The following is a 21930-nucleotide window of genomic DNA, read 5'->3' as shown; positions in this document are numbered from 1 at the left end:
GTACAGATAACCTAGGTGAATGTCATAGGGCAGGCCTTAAAGGTTTGGTTTAGAGGTGGAAAACTAGTGTTGGGGTCCTAATCTAAGGCTATAACAATTGTGGTGTGCTTCATTTCACTGGAGAACTGTCCCTGCAGGCCACTGTAGTCCTTAGTGTTTAATCTAGTTCCTTCCTCTAAACTTAGATACTCTTGTAAAGTAGCACTAATAATTGCTGGGGCCTGGTTTGACATTGTTGTTCTCTCTCTGCTATAGTGGTCCTCTGTTGTGAGACCGTTGTGGCCTCAGAGGTGCTGAAGGCTGCAGTATTGATGTTGAGGTGGAATCTGAGCAAGAGCTTCTTGGCCTGCTTTAAATAGGAATACAAGAGCCACTCTTTCCACTTGTGTGTATGGCAGTCTAATCAGCTGTGGGGTAGGACAGTTGTCTTGGAGAATCTAAGTCAGGCTTCCTGCTGTGGAGCGCAGCTTTACAGTAATAACTTGATAATGGCTAGAAAATGGCAAAAGGAAAACTGACATTTATGCTTAGGTTATGTTCTCTGTTTTGTTGGAAGCTGTTGAATATATTCTGGTACTGTGAGGAATGAATCGAAAGCATTTCCATCTATTTGCCTCCCTTTATTTAAAGCAGAAGATAAGAGTTTCACAGACCAGTTTATGAGACTTGAGGTTTTCTTGTGGGACTGAAAAGCAACATAACAGATCACAGGTTCCCATCAACAAGATCTTCAGATGAGTTTCTCACGTTGGTGGGGAGATGGAGTATAGGGTACCAGCACCACGATGAAGAACACTGGGTTTGGGAACCTCTAGCTGTGGAACTGGATCTAAGGGAGCTGTTTTTTCTTGAAGCAGGCAATGAGGATACATTTCAATTCAGCCTATCCGTGGGGAATTGTCATCCTTGAAATAAGACCCAAATTTTGGGGTGGAGGGCTAAAAAATAGAGGCTTGCAGGAACAAAGTGCTTACTGAGGAAGGAAGCTGCCTTGCAGTTTTAAGAAAGGGATGGGACATCTCCTAAACAAAAGAAATAAAGACAAATGAAAAGATCCCTCCAACATTGATTTAAAGGTCGTCAGGAAATAACTGCTTCTGTGATGCTTTAGAGCCATGCCCTGAGTGGGGAGAGATCTTCGAGGTTCCCCTGTGTGGGGAGGAGCACCTGGGAAATCGAGCATGGAACTATGTACATGAGAAGGCTGAATGGGAGGCCTCCCTTGGGAGAATGAGTCGGCTTTTCCTGCACAGAGCCTTGGGCTGTATCAGCTAAGCTTTAGTGCTTTAGTTGAGCTGTCAGCATCTTCTCCTTACTTCCCTGTGGGGCTGAATTTGAGTTGCTGTTTTTCTTTCTTTAGTGAGCAGCTGCCTATCACTGCTCACTCTTTTCTAGTGTATAATGCCTTTTTGGCCACCTGCTCTCTGTTTTTAGATGATTCCCCCTGCCCTGCCTCTCTTGGCAGGGGTGGGGGGGTATCTGAAGGGAGAGGAGCATGCAGACTGAAACATGCAAATGCAAAGTAGAGAAGATCAGTGATGGAAGATGGGAGCTGCTGGGCTTCAGTGTCATGCTCTCTGCTGTGCTTGCTGGTGGCAAGTTCTTTAGCTGCTCAGCCCTACTTCGTACTGCTGTATAGCATCTATGTGAACTCTTTGCTAGCGTGTGTTCTCCTTTTCAGAACCAGTATGAAAAGCACAAAGAGGTCGTTGCTGCTCAAGGTGTGAAGATTCTTGGGAAAGATTTGGAAAAAACATTGGCTGGTTTGCCATTACTTGTAGCTTATAAAGAGGATGAAGTCCCAGTCCTCAAGGTGAGATGGCTAATGTTGAAATAAGGGTAACTGAGTTCTCTGATGATGAAGCTCATTCAAATCTTGAAAGCTCAGTATGCAAGTAACTGGCTTTTTTTGGTTGCATTTTAAAAACGGTACAAGATCATGCTGTAGCCTTGTGTCCATGTGAAGCATTAGTGTGGTAATGTTTTTAGTATCTTGACCCTTAGCTTTTCCCTGATATTTTGTTGGGGCATCTCTGCTGGTAGAATAAGGTTTGAAAACAAGTATCATAGCATAGTTTGACTATATGTTAATTACTGATTTGGTATTTGTAGTAACTTGTGCATATAATTCAATTAAATTCTATTAGGCAAGTATCTGCTAGTGAAGTTCTTCAAACTATCATAATTTCAAAGCTGATGTAAGACTTCTATAGTAAACTTCTTTTGTGACTTACACTTTAAAAATGGCAGAGGAAAGAATGTAGCTATCTTAAAGCCAAAATTGACATGAGATGCTCCTGTTCTCCAAAGTCAGGAAGCTAGTTTAAAAATGAAACTCACATGCTGATAGTTTACTTTTAACCATAGTTTTACTTTTGCCTTCTGTCTACTTATCTTTGCTTCTAAAGGGAGATTAATCTTTCAGGTCCTCCAAATACAGACATTGTTGCTGGGTACATGAGAGTATGTATGTGCACTGCACTAGTAGTAGATATGTGAAGACTTAAAGTAAATGGCAACACCCATTTATCTGTCAGAGGAAGAGACTTGAGTGTTTGGGTTTAAAAGTCATGGGCTCTTAAAAATGTGTTAGGTTTTTTTTGTTTTGTTTTTTTAACCTCTCTGACAGCAGCAAAATGGCCCTGCTGCTCTTGCATCCTCTGTTTCGTACCTAGGCCTAAAAAGTGTTCAGAATCCTTTCCAGCTCACAGTTTTAGGAGCATCTGCTTTTATTGTTGATCCTCAGTTAGGCAACCAAAGATATTGCCACACAGTGAGGGATGTGTGTTCACTCAGTCTTGCCAGCAGAAACTTAAAGTGCTGGGGAGAGCCATGCATAGTCTGGAGAGAAATGTTACTAACTCCCAAGATGGGCATCTGCTTTGTGTTTTATGATCACCTTCTTGCAAAATCCTCAAGTTCAGTTCAGACTTTTCTAATGCCAGAAACAAGCAGCAGTGTACCACAGGGCTGGGCATGACTTATGCTGCAGGTTTGTAAGTTGGTACCTATCAGTATGGCTGTCATACTTTCAGCAGCTCATGAACAGAAAGACTTTGTACCCAAAGGCATAAATAGCAATAGAACTAAAACTTGCTTTTTTCCTTGTTTTGTCCTAAAGGATGAACTAATACATGAACTGAAGCAAACACTGAATGCAATCAAATTAGAAGAGAAAGGTGTTTATGTCCAGGCTTCTACTTTAGGCTCTTTAGAAGCATTACTTGAATTTCTTAAAACATCAGAAGTGCCAGTAAGTACTTCTGTGCTGTGTCGGATGTTGTTGTCTCTATGTTTTAGTTGGTAACTGTTCACTTTTGACTTAGAAAGATTAGTGACTGATTTATGTGGCTTTCTTCTTCAACAGTATTCAGGAATTAATATAGGTCCTGTCCATAAAAAAGATGTTATGAAGGCATCAGTTATGTTGGAGCATGACCCACAGTAAGTAACTTCTTCGCTTTACTATGTTGATAAATGCACAATGGTGTTTCAGAAAGGCCCCCTCCTTAGCTCTGGTTCTATGGTCTGTCTAGTAAACCAACTTATTTTTACTTACAGATATGCAGTCATTCTAGCATTTGATGTGAGGATTGAACGTGATGCACAGGAAATGGCTGATAGTTTAGGAGTTCGAATTTTTAGTGCTGAAATAATTTATCACTTATTCGATGCCTTCACAAAATATAGACAAGACTACAAAAAACAGAAACAAGAGGAATTCAAGTAAGTAAGAGCAATCCTGTTCTGGATGCTTTCCAAATAAATGTCTCTTAATTGTTTTATTATAAATGAAATTGTATTTAACTTTTTGTTGCCATATTATTATTTAGCATGAAGTTCTGATGGGAAGGAAGGAAAGGAGGAAGAGGATAGGACAGTAACTCCAGTCTAATTGTTTACATCTGGGATTAGGCTTAGTAGGGTGAGAGTTGTGAAGCAGTTACAAGATTTAGCTAAAACTGTCATGTAATGTGGAGCGTTCTTATTAACATTTGCTTTGTATACTTGGCTTCTGTTCCTAGTTTGTGACAGATGGGTTAGTCTTGCAGAGTTAAGAAAACAAAACTAAAGCGATTTGGATTCTATTGTTTCATGTTTATGCAATTCCAGTGTACAGGGCTTAATTCTGACTGCAGTAATATGAATATGCAATCATTTAAGAATTTATAGGGACCCAGAATTAATTTTTGGAATCTGTGTCATTGGCTGATCCTCAGTAAAGTAAGGACACGCAAAATAAATGAAAGTGTATTTCATTTCATATTGATCCCAATTTGAGTTTGTATACCTCAGCATTTAAACTTATTTGTTCACTTTACAAACAAAAATCTTGAATTTTTGGAGTCCCTGTGATGCATCGAGGCAATAATATTTCTATTCCTGTGCTCTTCTGAGACTATAATTATACTGTAAAATTACTATTCCTTTGGTCTTGGTCTTAGTTGACTGCCCAAGCGAGTCAAAATAGAATCCATGCCAGCCATGCTTGATTATTGTTCCCTATAGTTCTTGAAGATCAAGTATTGACTAGAATTAGCAAGATTGGAAAAGAGTGTTTTCCTGCTTGATTTCTCCCAAAGTGACATCCTAGTGTAAATGCCCAAGAAGTGTGGGAGAACGCAGAACTATTGATTGCTGTTGTACACTCTTCCAGTACCTATTTCAAAATGCCTTTTCTTTGTCCTCTTCCAGGCATATAGCAGTATTTCCTTGCAAGATGAAAATACTCCCTCAGTTCATTTTCAACTCTCGTGACCCAATAGTGATGGGTGTAGTTGTGGAGGCCGGCCAGGTGAAGCAGGGGACTCCCATGTGTGTACCTAGCAAAAACGTAAGTGAGCTTCATTTCCCAGCAGACATTTGATCTACCTGGTAGTTCCTGGGATGATGCACCAGGAAATGCTTGCATGTCTTTCCCTGGCGTACAGAGCTTTGGTAGGAGATGAGATTCAGACTTTTAGATCAAGTCTCTTTCCCGGTGATCAGCCATCCTACTGTTCCCTGCTACAACAGAGTTGAGTCCTGTAGTGGGGCATGGCCTCCCAAGTGTTGCAGGGCCCTGCCAGGATGTGTGGCTAGAGCATATCTGCCAGTCAACCACCCTCCTCCCCCTGCTGTGATTTCTGTATTACGATATAAAGTAACAAGCAAAATTGTCATTCCTGGTAGCTAATAAGGGGGGAAGTAACTCCTCACATTTTAAAGGATAACAAATGGGCTATTGCAGATCAACTTATGGATAGGTTGATGTCACCGCCCTTTTCAGTATGATGTGCTTACAGTGCAATATGTTTTGCTTTGCCAGTTCTGAAGTGGCTGCTGCACTAGTGCAGTACTTCATATGAGCAAGTCTGTATATATAAACAGGAATTTAAAGTGTGTGCACAGAGGTTTTGTGGATGTGTATTACAGCTTCTTCATTGCATTACAGTTTGTTGAAATTGGAATAGTTACAAGTATTGAAATAAACCATAAACCAGTGGAGGTTGCAAAAAAAGGCCAAGAAGTATGTGTTAAAATAGAACCTATTCCTGGTGAATCACCTAAAATGTATGGACGACATTTTGAAGCAACAGATATCCTCGTCAGTAAGGTAAAAGCAATCTGCATTTTTTGGAGAGGGCTTGACATAATAGTAGCTTGCTTGAAGTGGAAATGTTACATGAAGCCTGAAAAACAGACTAGGAACCTTCCATCAGAGACTAACAGACACTTGAAATGGGTTTGTGTGTGGCATTGCTCAGCCGAGTTTTTCTGTAGCCTTGTCTTGAGGTTTGTAGTAGTGCCCCTTGAGGACTGAAGGAATGATGTACTGCAGCTAAAAATACCTTGCAGCTTACTGCACCTGAGAGGGCAAAATGCTAAATGAGCTGTTTGCATACTGTTGTGTGTAGCTGGTGCTCAGAGCAGCTTAGCAATCTCCCATGGCATTACAGTGTGATTGTGTTTGCCTAGTTTTGAAATTGTGCAATAAATAGCAATACTTTAGTTGCTCTCATTCTGGAACACTGGGCTTAGATGAGGAGTTGATCCCTTGCTCAGTTTTCTGCTGTCAGAAGCAAAGCCATAGCTCTCCACACTCCCAAGCTTTCCACACTCCTAACTGCTTTAGCTACCGTGTTGTAAGACACCCCCTGTCACACACAGACTGGGAGCATGTACCCACAGATGGGGGGCAAGTAGCCACGGGGGCTTTTCAGATGGAGATGCAGGGACTGGGAGTGGTGCTGGGGGCCTTGAGGGCAGTGGGAGATCCTCTTCAGTCACAGGTTCTTGCCTTACCGCATGAGGCGCAATATGGTCTGCGCTGCTGTGGTCTTGAAGACCAGCTAAGGGATGCGAGGAGAAAGAAGGGACACAAATGTGACAGGTTATGCAGCAGATCAGTAGCAAAACTGGGATTAGAATGAGCTTTCCTGCTGTGCAAGCTGATGCCCTTTCTTCATATTAATTGCTTCCAATGCACTAAAAGCTGCCTTTATTAATATGCATGTGTATGTTTCTGATGGGTTCGTCTTGTGTATTACAGATCAGTCGTCAGTCCATCGATGCCCTGAAGGACTGGTTCAGGGATGAAATGCAGAAGTCTGACTGGCAGCTTATAGTAGAGCTGAAGAAAGTGTTTGAAATCATCTAGATAACTTTTTACAGCAATGGGGAGGCAGGAATAAATGCGCTATTCCTGTTCTAAAAGTTACCAACAAAGTCATATTGAAGACAGTGTTGGATATATGTTTGGGAGGAAAATATGTGGATAAAATGTTTTCCATGAGAAACCAAGAAATTTACACTGGTTTGACAGTGGTCAATTTACATGTTCCCATGGTTCCAATGTGCCTGTTCACCTCTCCTACTGCCCTTCCTAATACTGGCTGCTGTTTTAAAGTTTGCCCTTCCTTCTCTTACACCTTCCTTCCACCCTTTTTCCCTCCCTCTCTCCAAAATAAAATAAATTGAATTTTTATTACAGAACTAAAGCTCTTTCACTTTTATACTGATGAGATCAGTACTGCAGTATTTGATTAACCAAGCTTCTGCAGACTTTGTGATTCTTGGGACATTTTTGATGTAAGAATTACTTCTTTATTTATGCATACCTCTTCCCTTGACGCTCTTTTCCAACATTCTTCTGCTTTGTGCCTATAGGAATTTTTTTAAATAGAAAAATTAGGCAATTGGATATTTCTGTATTTGCTTTGTGTGAAACAATGATGTAAAGCATAGTTGGCCGCCTTTTACTGCTTGTACAGTTCATGAAAGCCGACCTGTAATCATTATAACGCAGAGCCACAAATAAAGGAGATGGACATAGTAGCCCATTTGTTTTACAGTTTGCTTCAATAAACAAAGTTTCACTTCATGGGCTGACAGATGTGGAAATGCCAGGCGGAGGCTTGCCTCTCTGTGCTTGGCACAGTAATGGAGGCGTGTTCCAGCAAAGGCGTTTCTTCCCCTGGTGTAACGCGTGCTGCACGTGGTGGTGATCTCGGTGGCTCGTGTCTCATACTGTGTTCCCAAAGCACTGGAGTTGCAGGCCAGGTGTTTAGCAAGGCAAAATTCCCAGAGGCTCTGCTGGGAGGAGTTTAGAGGTGGCATCTCTTCTCTAGCTGCTGCTCAGAGTTGTGGTAAGCACCTGCAGAACGGTTGTCTGCAAGCGAGCAGTGACTTTGGACGCTGCATCAAAGCTGTTGAGTCATCTGACAGGATGGGACTGAACCAGCTCAAAAGGCGTTTGGTTGATGATGTTTGTGATGACCAGGAGTCAGTCTGTAATCCCAGCATCTTCCTACCCTTCCTTCCTTCCCCTGTGGTTCCCTGCTTAGGATGACAGCTTGCTGTACCCCTGATCAGGTAGTCTCCTGGTAACTTACAGCTCATGCTGAGAGGAGCTAAACAAACACTTTTTCCAAAGCACAAGCTGAAACAAAATCGATAACGATCTGTCATGTAGCTGAGATTTTTAGCATTTAAAATATTTACAACAATTTAACTTGCAATAAGCAGTTTGATCAGATGACTTCTGTCACTTAGATTACTTTTTTTGTCAGGAAAAATCTGGATTTTATAATTGGGATTGGTAGACTCCATTACATTAATAACTTACCTCCTTTGGCAATGGAATTTAACTTACTGGATTTTTTTCGGTTTGTTAGACTTTAACCTTGCCCTTGAACAGGACCTTTTCAGTATGGTTGGTGCGTGGTGCAAATTCACATCACGGGGTGTGTCAGTGGTTCAGAACAGAATGATCACAGTGAGGAAACTGCATTTAATTGTAATAATTTTCTTTTGCAAACTATGCAATCATGAAAACTACACTAATAAAAAGTTCTTAAGAACATGGATGTCAAATGTTGTGGTCTTGACGTATTCTTGACTGTTTCCTTGAATGTGGAAGGGTGTTCTTCCCACAGGTAAAAACTCTGGGAAAACGGTCATACTATTTTTGCAGGTTGCTGTTGTGGAACTTATGAAATACCTTCACTAAAAGGCTTTAAGGAAGCAGATAACTGTTGAATGTAATATATAAGGGCTTGGAGCAGGGATCATGAAAATATAATTACAAATAGACTTGCTCAGTTAAGTAATGCTTTGAGTTTTATTTCTTTTTAAAATGCTAGTTTAATAGCACAAAACCTGAGCTGTGTACCTGAAACCTAATTAGTAAAATGCTTGCTTGAATTTCAGAGGAATGTATTTGCTATGTGAACAGCTAGCATGCCAGTTTTCTTAAACAGGGAGGGGGGGGGGGGAAAGGGAGCTTCAAAAGCAGCAATCACTGAGGCTCTGCCCAGCTAGAAACTAGTGGAAACCTAGACAACTTGATTCAGATAAGGTTCCACCCCCCACAGATACATATCTACAAATAGATGCAGTTATATAGACAGATACCTAATGAGCTAACTTGAGCTGGAAAAATCAGCCTTATCAGAGGCACTGCTTGCAGTCACCAACTCCCAACCTCCCTGTGCTCAGGGTAGGGGTAGTCAGAGCAGGTTGCCCAGGACTGTGTCTCCTTGGGTTTTGAGCATCTCTACTGCTGGAGGATCCACCATGCCTGTGGACAGCCTGTTCTGGAGGTGTGGGGGGGGTGTTGAAAAGGAATGTTTTGTACCACTTGATGCCTATTGTCTTGTACCCTTTCACTTGATACCCCAGAGGAGTGTCTTGTCTCTGGCTTCCTTACCCCCCGCCAGCTGCCTCTTCTCCGGCTCTCTCAGCCTCTCCCTGTGGGATGAGGTGAGAGAAGCTCCACTCCCTTAAGCAACTTTGTGGCCCTGTGTTGGAGTTGCTCTGTATGTCCATGTCCCTCTTGTACCGAGGAGCTCAGAACTGGACCCAGCACTCCAGCTGTATCTCACCAGTGCTGCGCAGAGGGGACCATCTCCTCCATTGGCTGGCTGGTGATATTCTTCCTCAGGCAGCCTGGGAGGCTGCTGGCTGCCTTTGCTGTGAGGGCATCTTGCTGGCTTAAGCAATCCCCAGGGCCTTCCTTCTCTGCAGAGCTGGTCTCTAGCCAGCTGGCCCCCAGTGCCTGGGGTGGATCCTCCCTGGGTGCCGAACTTCGCAATTCTCCTGGCTGGACATCACAAGATTCCCAGCAGCCTGCTTCTCCCAGCCTGTTGGTCTCCAGGTGCGGCAAAGCCCTCTGTCTCATCAGCCAATCTTGTCTCATCAGCAAACATGCCAAGGGTGCACTCTGCCCCATCATCCAGGTCATTAATGAAGACACTGAACATGGAGCTGGTACTGACTGTATGGGCACACCACTTGGGCCTGGCCTCTTAACAGGACTTTGTGCCACTGATCACCATGCCCAGGGCCTGCCTGTCCAGGTAGTTTTCAATCCGTGTATCCATAAGCCTGTACTTCATTAGCCTGTCTGTGATGATGTTACAGGAGATATTATGAAAAGCCTTACTAAAGTCAAGGGAAACACCTACTAATGTTCCCTCATCCCTCGCCTTGTTGTAGAAGGCTGCCAGGTTGGTGCCTCCCCCAGCGTGCCTTACAAGGGAGGCCTAGGGCACAAAGTAAAGCTAAAAAATGCTGTCACTGCTGTAACCTGTGCTGCAGCCAGTGAAGCGACTGCAGAGCGTTCCTGAGAGTGCAGCAGCTCCTGCCCTGTGCTTCCTCTCCTGAGATGCTTCCAGCTAAGCTAGTGGTGCAAATCCTGCTCCAGGGCTAGCTCCAGTTTCCATTCCAGCTTTCAATTCTACAGTCAGGTGGGCCCACACCCATCCAGGATTATGTGGGGTACTTCTGATTCTCTCCCTGCCCCCATCATTTCTTCAGAAAATGAAAAGATTTTTCTTACCACCTGGGTTTTCTTCAAGTGGTCTTCATTCTTTCCAGGCACCTGAAGAGCCTTGCTTCAACGTATTGGGCCAAATATGACTATAGGAGGCTGGTGTACATCTGGAAAAAACAGACTTGCCCAAAACAGAAACTGCAGAGATGCAAGCATACCCCTCTCTACCACGGACACAAAGAGAGAGGACTATTTGTTTCACTTCTTCTGCTACTCGCTACAAGCTATTTTGTTAGGTGACATAAAGGAAATGCATGTCACAGGCTGGGGAGAACTATGGTATTTTACAAGTGGAACGTGGCTCTTATCCTGAGTAGAAGCAACGCAGAGGACCAATACAGGCTACTCCCTAGCTCCTTTACAGTGCTTCTTTTGGGTAACTGTTTAAAAATCTCCATTTGTTCTCCTCCATGAGCACACATCTCCAGAGGTGACAGCACACCTGAATACACAGAGCTCAGAGCACACACTTACACTTCAGCTAGCACCGTGGGTGCTTTGGGAGTGGCTTGGCCACACTGGTTTCTGTCTTTGAAAGATAAAACTGAAAATGAGCTAATATTCTTTCCTTGGCTTAAACTCTGTAATAAAGTCAGTGGGAGAAGAAACAAAAAGCAGCCAGGTGAATGTACAGCAGTCTCTTACGTGTGTTCAGGCAGTATCACTGTGTAAAACTTTGTGAAATTAATCAAAGCTGCAGCTTTAATAAAAGGGATTAGCTATATTCAAACTGAAGCATCACAAAATAGAATCAGTACAAAAATATACATACAGTTCTTTATTAAACAACTGTAAACACTTCACTGTAAAAATCCATAAAACTTTATAAACAAACATTTTGTAAATAGATTCTATACTACAATAAAAGAATTTTAACACAATTATTATTTACATGCAATACTGACAAATTTGGCACTTTCTGAAAAGAAATGTACAAAACACTTTGTTGTTTAAAAAGAAATTTGAAATTATAAAAACTCAGGGCATTACTATCATGCACTTTGCAAATACCTCACAAGCACTTATGGCACAGCTAGCAGAGAGCTCCAGGCTCTCATCAAGCTCTTTACTACAAGTTCAGATAACTTTTAATGTGCTTCCATAAGTTTGTTGTAAAACTACCTGAACATTGTCAAGAATGAAGTCAAATGCCATATTCCAAACTGATTCCACAGATGACTGCATTAACCTGAAGGGGAAAAGGAAGAAGAGGGAGACAATTACCATTACAGAACCAGTCTTTTTTACAGTGAGTTTTGGTTTTTATGCTGAGAACAAGATCACAACAGTTCACTATGAATGGTATTTTGATTCAATCTTGGTAAAACCCTATCTCTCCAAACATAACAAGTCTTACCCTAATGCCGCAGATTCCTCTGCCATTCAGTGGTGAAATTTCTGATGTGAGCAGTGTCACACCAGCTTGTAAATGTTAGCATTCTAAAGTGGTTGTAAGCCTGGGATTAAACCGGTGACCTTCTACCAACTTCATACTGAAGCATCAGAAATGGGAAGCTCCTGGATCCTGACCTTTCCTTCCTCATCCCAAGACATATACACTACTTTTTTCTTCCAATGAATGCCAAGGGTGATTAAGACATTTAAATAATAGGTTTGGGGGGCACTATATTGTGTTTATTGCTAAAAATGGAACCAAATCATGGAGGCCCACAGAGAGCTACAAGTTAAGTCTATCATTCAGCTGCTTCTAGAAGCAAATTAAGGAAATGCCTAAGGAAAACAAAGCAGCTCTGTACTCTCAAAATCCCCTTCCACATCACTATTACAGGAGAGCAGAGGGTTCCTACACTTACAGCTTTAGAAGACCTAATTTCAGTATCATACAGACAACTGTGTATCACCCAACTCCTGATTCCTTGTCGTACGCTTGTTACCAGGCTTTGGAAAGACACACTGCTATTGGTGCAAATCTCACATACAGGGACCAGGAATGGGACATGAACAGGACAGGATGCTTTCTGAAGGGTTTTATAAAGAATTTACTAGACAGCATTGAACAAAGCAGTTAACTGCACTGCATTTTCTGAGGCCTAAAGACATCCCATTATATAAAAGCATAGTGAAGTTTTTACATTGCTGTAGTCTTTTGGGTGTTAATTCTGTGAAATAAATATTTTCCAGATCTAAGACACAGAAAGCTGAGTCTATCGTTAAGTATCAGTTAGTAAGCAACTCATAAATGGAACTTGGGCCTCCTGACTCGTGGGAAGAGTAATAGGAGCACAATAACTAAGTATTAAAAATGGATTTAATAGGTTGGCGGTCAGACAGGATCTGGATACAGGAGAATGAAATCAGGTGAAACAAAGGAAAGATCTAAGGTGCCACCAAAAATGAATGAAAACAGGATGAAGAAAAGGGATAATGCTGGCAAAAACGATATCCTTTGTCTAGAAACAAAAGACTGTAGCAAATACTATGAAATGCTACTCTTAATTTTTCTCAAGTTACCTATTTTAACAGCCCAACTTCTCCCCCCACCCTGTTTTTGAATAAAATTTAAGCTTAAAATATTTACACTTATCAATGGAATGTCTAATGGGCTTGTGGCCTCTCACTGAAGCATCTAGTGCATAAATTATAACAAAAATAGTCCAAATGTCACAAATACTAGCAATTAAGCTACCTTTTCATGTACTTAACAACCAGATCTAACTTTTCCAAATCTTTTTCTTCTATTAGATCAGTACAATACTTCACAACCTGTAGAATGTCTTCTTCCATAGGATCTGTAATTAAAAAAAAAGAGAACTTTACTTAGAATACAATCATAGAATAATTTGAATATAATAGAAAGAAATTCTGCAGTGTTAGTGCATCAGGGGCCAATCTGACAATTGCTGTATTCCCACACCTCCCCCCAACATCAGAATTTGTGTACATAAAAGGGCTGCAAGGTCCTGAAATATCTGTCTCGTAGACCTCTTCTTTTTCTTCAGTAAGAACAAATGACAGCCAAGATAATATTAACCAAAAGGAAAAGAAATAGGGATTTAGAATGGAATGGCTGTTTAGAAACTCTTAGGAGAATAGCAACATCCAGGGTACGAAGGATCTTGCAGGTCAGATTTCCCAAGATATTAAACCGTGGCTAATTGTTTGACATGTTAAAATTCAAATCACAGTTTAGCAATGGTGTTACACTTTTGCACTTTATTCCAGAATTCTTTCCAGCAGTTATTTTGAAAAAAACCCCCACATTCCTTTGCCTCTAAAATGACATTTTCATAAAACAGGAATTCCCTTTCAATAGTTTTCATCCTAGTGGTTGTAATGCGTTGGACAAAATAAGAAAACTTCCCCCACAAGTAACATCAAGGCATAAGACAAGGGCCTGACAAATGGGTTGAAGAGAGAGCAGGTAGATTTTCATCCTGTTAAGCAAGAAACAGGAGCTAGCAAAAACACAGAATAACAACCAAGTAGGAAGAATCAAGTTACTCCAAGATTGCAAGGCAGTGAGACTTCAAGATTACTGTGAAAAGTAACCACTGAAAGGATGAGTGAAGGAAGAAGGAAGTACAAAAAGCCTACTAAAAGAGAAAGTTTTCCTTGTGATACATGCAAGAACACCACTAGCATGACATCCCATACCTGAAATAGTTGTAATCCATTCTTTCAACAACGTCTTTACATCATTGAATTCAACAGCTCCAGCTAAGTTGGGTGCTTGTGGCCTAAATGAACCAGCCTGTTCAGTCTGCAGAGCTGATGGGCCTGAAGAATCTGAAGTTGACGGAACTGCTTCTGGCTGTTCCAAACATAAAAGTTGATAATGCTCAGTCTGACAAATATGGTAACACCATACATATACATAGATAAGCACCTAGTAAAGAATCCAGTAAAGAAAACAAGCTGCATTTGTGAACATGGACTGTCTAAAGAAACAGACATAGCTTTACTGAAAGCTGTTAGTGTTAAAATTACCTGAGCAGCTGTTTCTTCTTGTTTCAAGAAACCATCTATTAGCTTCTGCGGGCTTCCAGATGTAGACAGCATGTTTTTTGCTGGGCTACCAACAAATTTGTTTTTCAAAGGACTCTGAATCTTTTTTACAGGACTGACTGGATTTTTTTTCCTGATTTTTTTCTTATTTTTCATTGTTGCATGCTTCAGGTGTAGGAAAGGATTTTTTGACACTGAAACACACAGGAATAGTTAGTGGTTGATACATCTAAAATTTAATACTTTTCCATTGAAAGGGGGACTCTATCTTCCATAAAAATCTATGGAACAATTGGGACAACATAACCTAGATAATGCGTCTTTAACACTCACATGCCATTCCAGATATGGGCAATGTTTTAAGTATTTGAAAAGCACTGCTAGACATTAGTGTACTCAGAGGATACTCAACTACTATTCACAAGCCTTTTAATATCGAGCATTTCAGTGCTTGAGTATGAGCAGCTGGTGAAATCTGAAGCCTACTGGACAAATTGCTTCGCCTCAATCAGAGCACTGTCCCACCTAGATAACCACTGGTGGGAAGCCTTAGCGGGTATCAGCAAAACCAGCAGCTACCGCCCCCCTCCCTCCCCAAACTGCTTTTATTGTAGTCTACCAAGGAAATTGCTCTTATTCCATCAAGATTTGATTATAATAATGCAGTATTTAACTGGCAGTGAACACAACGACATTTCCAACCTATTTTATGAGAAAGCATGTTCACAGGGAATTAATCTTACTTCTTTCTACTGATTATAAAAGGGAGACCTGGGTGATCAGCTCAGAGTAAAACCATCTGGCTATCAGACATATGGTGAGATGTATCATATCTCTAGTTGCCTGAAACCCATACCAGTGCTATGGGTTTCAGGGAACCATGAGAATGCTGTCTGAACATAGTTTAACTAACTTAGGTACTGAAGATGCAATACTTTAAATCACAAGACATATCAAGTTTAGATTCCATTCTGCAAACATATGGACATGGGTAAGTTGAGTGCCACGGTCCCCATGAATTGAATTAATTACCCATTTAAGTAAAGCTAGGCATCTGCTTGCAAAATGAGACCACAGCTGGTTGTAATTGACAGTCTGTCAAAAATAAATACAGAAACTCGATTTAACACAGCATCTTCATAGAAGCTTTAGTTAAATTTTCCAGTTTGTTATTTAGAGTTGCATAACTCTCTTTGAATAGTAAACAACTCCTATACAGAACTACTGTACAACTATATATACTCACCACAAGTGTTAGCGGGTTGCTGCTCTGATTGCTTTTGCCTTTGATCATATGCATCTTTCAGCTCTGCTTGCAACTCAGCAGGTAGCGCAGCAAAAACCTCAGGGTCCACCTGAACAGTAACAAAAGATTCATTTGATTATTTTACTAGTGAGCAACACTGCTTGCCTTCCTCCAGATCACTCACATGAGAAAGGTATTGACATTTTATGCCAAGCAAAAATAAATGAGATATAACTGAAATGCTGTAAAATATGTTGTACATCATCTTCATGTAGTTTAGCTTGCTAAAAACCATAAAATTTTCCATTTAACATTACTCTACATTTATTATTTTATAAAATTAGTATTTATGGGCCTATAATACACTAACCGTCTTTATTCACCTACTTTATTGACCACTATCTTTATTCACCTACTGATATACAGTACAGCTATATTAACAGCACAATTAAGCCTAACTCAGAGAACACTCCCTTCAAATTTCCAAACTCAAACACTGTGACAATCAGACTTTTGTTCCTCCTTTTCTTTTGATACTTCTATTTCCTAGAAGCTGCTACAGTCCTCAAACAAAATATCCTTGGAAATAGTCTTGCTTCTTTAGGGACAGGAAACACAAGTCCAGCTACCTTGTATTTTGAACCAACACAGAAGGGTTTAAATTCTTTCTCCCACAGTTGTCCACCCCTTGTTTGACTGATGAAAACGCAGTCCTTTCCAACTGTCCTAGGGGCTTGAATTCTAGACATGAAATAATTTGTTGCCAATTGCCATATACACTCATATGGACAAAGTAAAACTTCATGTATTATCTACCAGTTATCTTCCCTCACTGTGTATCTGAAGTAGCAAATTAGTGACAGACTAGTCTCGTATTCTGAGTTTCCCAATATTATCGGACAGTGTTTGCAGCTCATAATCTGCAAAATCTAATTCAAAACCGCAAACCTATCATTTAGAGGATTAAATCTGCCCAGTGGGAGAGTACCCTTAATTTCAGTGGTAAAATTCAGAGATGTGCACAAACAACAACAAAAAAAAAATTCAAAACTACTATTACTATTCTAAGGGCACAATACAGTTTCTACCATTATCTGAGATACTGTATTTATTATACGGCAGTATGCATATATATTAAAAGTTACCTCTGATTTTCAATAGAGATTTGATCTTTTTTTTAAACCAAAATATGTATGTTATGTCAGGAAGGTAGGCTGTGATATCTACACGTATGATGTCTAAATTATATAGATAATAAACATGAACATGCTCCCACAGGTAAAACTCATCAATTTAGCACAACATTTTTTCCATTTTTAGAACTCCATGTGCCAACACAAATTTTTCACCACACAAAATACGCGCTAATTAAAAGAGGAAATGGGAACAACTCTGACCTCAATTACTGCATACATTGCACGGAACAAAGCATTGTAGTGGAATGTAGCCAATTAAGTCCAGAGGCTTAAGCTATTTTTGAAATATAGATTTTATTTACTAAAACTATTTTAAAAAGGTTAGTGTTCTCTGGTTAAGCATTTGAGAGTCAGGAATTTGGGAGGCTCTGAATTAACACTGGTTTTTGTGTACACCAGTTAATAATTCATGCAGAAATAATGCAGTACAGGGAACTGGATGTGTTTTTGTTATTCCCCCTATCATTGCCCTCTGAAAGTGTTAACATGTAAAAATTCGGTTAGAAGAGCCATCAGTCAAATTCATATGAATTCTACACTAATTAATTGGAGTTTCAGGTAATTTACTGTATAGCCAGATTGTCTTAACATAGCTTTCACATAGCTGTATCACATTCACATTACGGAGAACTTTGATTTTATAAACTCATGCATTACCTCAGCATACAGCTATCAGTATTTTTGTGTGCTGTATAAATTTCCTTAGAAGGAATCTATACCGTATTAAGACAATGTAAGGACAAGGTGTAAATTTGCCACCAGTAATTAACTCCACTTAGAAATGTCATTAATTTCTAAGCATCTGTAATCTTTTCTTCCTGCATTCTATGCTTTTACAGTATTCAGCTGCTACAGAGATACATAGCTCTTCTAAATTTTAAGATTACTTCAGCAGCTGATGGAAATGAACGCAACCTGTCTGGATTCTTTTTATGGGAGAACCTTGCCCAACAAAGGACATTTTCCACATGTTTTCTAATGAATAAATCACTATCAGCCAATTAACTTGGCACCTGGTCATAAAAACACAGTTCAGACAAAAGGAATGAAGGGTTGAAAAACAGACCTAATTAAGCTACAAAAAGATGGCATGGCACCATTTACATTTGCTGAGTTGATGTAGCTAAAGTACTCAATTTGGAGGGGCTTGCAATATTTCTGTACCTGAAACCTATTAGTACTTAGTTAACTGCATCATTTGAAAGAAAGTAATCTTAAATGTTTGTGTGCACTCATACAATATACACTCCCACAAAGACTTTAACAATTAAAAAAATGTGTCAAACTATATTTAGACAAAGATGGTATTTTTGAATTAAGTTCATGTTTGATTCTAACACAGAAAAAATTCCTCCCGTTCTAATGAACTGGTTTTAGCATTTTTTTCACCAAGCTTAAGGAAGCTATTCAACCATATTATTCTAGGTATTAAACTTCGACCTAACTCAGAAATGAAAATTGTAAATCTTAGTTCTCTTTTGCCAATAAAGAAAGCTGAATGGTTTTCAGGAGAAAATCTGGAGTACGATCATAAGCCATTCTAAAATAGATAGTATGAATATCCCTGACACATAAATAGGAAGTAGCCAATTCTTCTTGAACTACATCTTCAAACAAAAAGACTGCTCTGCTAAGCTGACATTTTTGGATCAAGTAAAACAGTCACAAAATGCATGAGGAGATAGAGACAGGAAAACCAGTGCATTTGAGTGTGTAAATTAGGTATTTCCAAGACAACTTCAAGAAGTAATGCTGTTATAAAAAAACAACAATCAATTCTCAACTACCTAATTAATAGATAGATAAAGCATAAACACAAACTAAATGCAATTTTTACAGAAAGCCCTGTACAGTTAAAATTTACCCTGAAAAACAGTACTGAGTGGTAAACAAGTGGGGAGGGGTGTACTTTAAAACACAGCATAATTTAACACACAAGTCCAAGATCAACTTGCCTATGAATGAATATAACTACATAATTTCAAACAGCTGGGCTAGGGAGAGTTCATATACTATTCACACAATATTTCCATAGAGGAAACCCAACTTTGCAGTTCAGGAATAAAAAGTGACACAGCTGTTTTGAACCAATGAACTTGAATCAAGGTGAAGAAATTTTAGTAGTCAAATAGACTACACATCTAAATAACAGTTATGCATTAACTACTGTTTACTGAAAACAGGTCAGGAATTTTTATCTAATTTTATCTGGATTCTTTGTCAGCTAAGCAGCATTACACCTTAGAAACAGCAACAAATATCTGTCTATAAACCCAATTAGGTGATATCATTTTGTTTGAGAACAGCAGTGGAGCAATGGCACAGCAAATAGAAAAATAAAAATACTGCTCTATTTTAAATGATGCATATGCAAGATATCGTATTTCTGGGTAACCCAATCTTTGATTTTTTATTACTGTACATTTGTTCAGCACCATCTTGGATTGAAGGGTGGAATATCATTAGAAGCATCATTACTGCTACCTACTCCCCAGTTCAGGCCCCTGTTTTGAGAAACAACTTTCCACATCCTGGACATGCTGTACATGAGCTCACTTAGCAATTATGGAGATATGCACAATCTTTAGCCATGCCTGCCCTTCTCCCGGGAATGTAATATAAACAGTTGCATCTACAGAAGCTAGGAGGTTGGCTTTACACCATCAAAACATCCACTTAAACAGAGTATTGCTATCTCCTGTGACTAGCTAGGCTAAGATTTTAGGACTGCTTCAGACTTATGGTGCAGTGTAACTCAGCTGCAATGCAGAAAAAAAGGCTACTTACACACTAGATTGCAAAGCAAAGTCTAAATGAGGAGGTTTTACATTAAACAACAGCAAAAACATAGGCAAACTGATGACCACAAATCTTTAACAAATACTATCACACTATGTTTGTGGTAGATTAACTAACGTTTGAAAGCAGACTTTTTAAAGATATTAAAGGACCATAAATAATTTTGGGAAGTCAAAGATTCTAGTTAATCCTGTCTCAAGAAAAAACTGTTAACTCTTCCTATGGGTGGAAGGTTGATGTTTATTGGTACTCTGCAAACATCCTACCTGTGAGAAAGCTGGCAAGGCTATTACATTAATTCCCGTATTTGTATTTGGTTCTTGGAGCTCTGGTATTTGTAAAAGCACTGTTCCAACTGGTTGTGACAGAAGTGCAGTGTTACATCCATTTATTGGCTCTTTTTTGCTATCTCCGTAACTCTCTCCTTGCTGAAGGCTGTATATCTGCTCTACTTGTTCTCGGAGATCAGGTGGCAGAGCTTCTAGCACAGACTTATCTAGCTACAAATATATAAAAGCTTTTAGATTTTTCTGAGGAATAGATAAAAGAATTAATTTTAGTAAAAAATTAGTTCTACAGTTCTCAAATTGTTTTTTTTAAAAAAATAATTTCAATCTGTGTATGCAAACATACTTAGGAATCTGACAGTTACACTCTGCAGCAGCAAAATGTAAAAATAACATTTAAGACTAAGTAGTTCAGTAAATATGAATGCTCAGTTTTATCTTTTCACAATGTTCAGTGTTCTCATCACAAATCATATATAAGGTTTTCAACAACTACGTAGTGAAAAGTTTTTCACAACTACGTAGTGAAAAGAAAACCCAAATTGTGAATTCAAATTATATAGGCAATGTGTTGATATGAATACTAAATTGGTACAAAGCAGTAAGCAATTAATTTCTTTCTTTATATAGTTCTAGGATACATGTTACTAATTTACTTTAATGATATTACGTATGTTTGCATACTGTCAAGACTCTTGTCATAGATTTTGATAATGAAATAAGCTTTAGATTCAAATTTTTGCTTGCTGTTAATTGCTACTTACCATCAATTATGGACTAGAAACAACTGAAATGACCCCTTGGTGCCTAAAAGTTGCTGTATACAATGACAGCTGCACAAGTGACAGAATGAATATAACCGACAAGCAGATGTACAGCATCATTTTTCTCACAAGTAAAATTTGAGTACAACGATGCAGATAAATGCTAATGTTTGCCTGTAAGTTCTGCTAAATAAGACTCCATAGCAGTGTTAGAAAACTTTATCTTTTACCTTTAAAAAGAAAATGTGGAGTTTATGACCAGATTCTGGATTTACACAGAAGAACTACAAATATCTATGAAAAGCTACTTGGCTTATGGTAAACTAAGAGGTTTTGACGAAAGCTGTCTGTACTACTAATCCCTTCAGTTATTCTTCTACATTCTGTTTGTGTTCCCTCTTTCCAAATTTGCTACATACATACCTCTATAAACATTTTCTGGAAATCCTGAGTGTAAAATATCTTGCTGTTGCTTTCCTAGCACACAGTAGGCAAACAGCACTATGCGACTAACTCTCACCACTCCTTTCTTGTACTGAGTTCCATATTATATTCCATACTGTAATATGGTTATAAAGCAGAAGGAAAGATGAGCATATTGTGCTCTAATGCCACCAAGGCTTTAGGAACTCTACTGCACAGCTAGTGCATTTTTTGCTTGTTCAACATATTCCTCCTATAGCAGAATCTGAGTGTATGGAGCTTCATATTGTTCAGCCAAGTTGCTTTCAGATCCTGAGCTAGCTTGGGTATTGCATCATAGACAAAAGTTTTCTGCCAGAAGCATAATGTGCTTCTAAAAATGTATAAATATTTGGGAAAGCTGTTAACAGAACACCAACAAATGCTTTTACAGATTTAAATTACAGAAATTAAAATTACAGATTTTTACAGAAAAGCATGTAAATCTGCTTATACCTAAAATACCTACAGAATTCAGTGCAGCTTGCTCATAGCAGACCCTTCTAACAGATGTCTGCTTGAATAACATGTGGGGTGGAAATAAGGAGGCTCTTCCTTTGTTAAAACACACAATACCCTTGCCCAAACTCCACAGAAATATTTTACTTATATAAAGATTGTCCTCCTCTCATCTAAAAGGTGAGACCCTGTACAAATGTTAAGTGTGTATCTTCACTTCAATATTATTTGAAGTAAATTTGAAAAAAACACAAGAAGATGGATAATTAAAGCTAAATACAAGTTTGACATTCTTTTAGGCAGAAACTTAGAGCACAGCCATTGTAAAAGTATACGAGGTAGTGTAAGACTAGTTGGTGTTCAGTTCCTTCTCACTGAGTAAAGCTTGAAGACAGATTTATACTGTAATTTAAAGACTGATATAGAATACATGACT

General features: G+C 39.3%; 2 protein-coding genes across 9 annotated transcripts in view; one reads left to right on the top strand and one right to left on the bottom strand.

Annotated features, from left to right (window-relative positions):
* The window catches only part of EIF5B (eukaryotic translation initiation factor 5B), a 37595-nt gene extending 30278 nt beyond the window's left edge, over positions 1 to 7317 (top strand). For both annotated transcript variants that reach the window (XM_075057306.1, XM_075057307.1), the window contains exons 18-24: positions 1682 to 1813; positions 3122 to 3253; positions 3368 to 3444; positions 3562 to 3726; positions 4696 to 4834; positions 5435 to 5596; positions 6533 to 7317. In XM_075057306.1, coding sequence (XP_074913407.1) covers positions 1682 to 1813; positions 3122 to 3253; positions 3368 to 3444; positions 3562 to 3726; positions 4696 to 4834; positions 5435 to 5596; positions 6533 to 6640 — 915 coding nt within the window. In that variant the 3' untranslated portion in view covers positions 6641 to 7317. The remainder of the gene's footprint in view (positions 1 to 1681; positions 1814 to 3121; positions 3254 to 3367; positions 3445 to 3561; positions 3727 to 4695; positions 4835 to 5434; positions 5597 to 6532) is intronic.
* Positions 7318 to 11078: 3761 nt separating this feature from the next.
* The window catches only part of REV1 (REV1 DNA directed polymerase), a 63001-nt gene continuing 52149 nt past the window's right edge, over positions 11079 to 21930 (bottom strand). For all 7 annotated transcript variants that reach the window (XM_075057431.1, XM_075057430.1, XM_075057432.1 and 4 more), the window contains 6 exons: positions 19789 to 20022; positions 15528 to 15636; positions 14264 to 14475; positions 13931 to 14087; positions 12963 to 13065; positions 11079 to 11504 (listed from right to left, as the gene is read on the bottom strand). In XM_075057431.1, the coding sequence (XP_074913532.1) occupies positions 11393 to 11504; positions 12963 to 13065; positions 13931 to 14087; positions 14264 to 14475; positions 15528 to 15636; positions 19789 to 20022 (927 nt within the window). In that variant the 3' untranslated portion in view covers positions 11079 to 11392. The remainder of the gene's footprint in view (positions 11505 to 12962; positions 13066 to 13930; positions 14088 to 14263; positions 14476 to 15527; positions 15637 to 19788; positions 20023 to 21930) is intronic.

Source organism: Buteo buteo, chromosome 25 (assembly GCF_964188355.1).
Source record: "Buteo buteo chromosome 25, bButBut1.hap1.1, whole genome shotgun sequence".
Classification (NCBI taxonomy): domain Eukaryota; kingdom Metazoa; phylum Chordata; class Aves; order Accipitriformes; family Accipitridae; genus Buteo; species Buteo buteo.
Note: the sequence above shows the minus strand (reverse complement) of the source record. Positions and strands in the feature narration are given on the sequence as shown.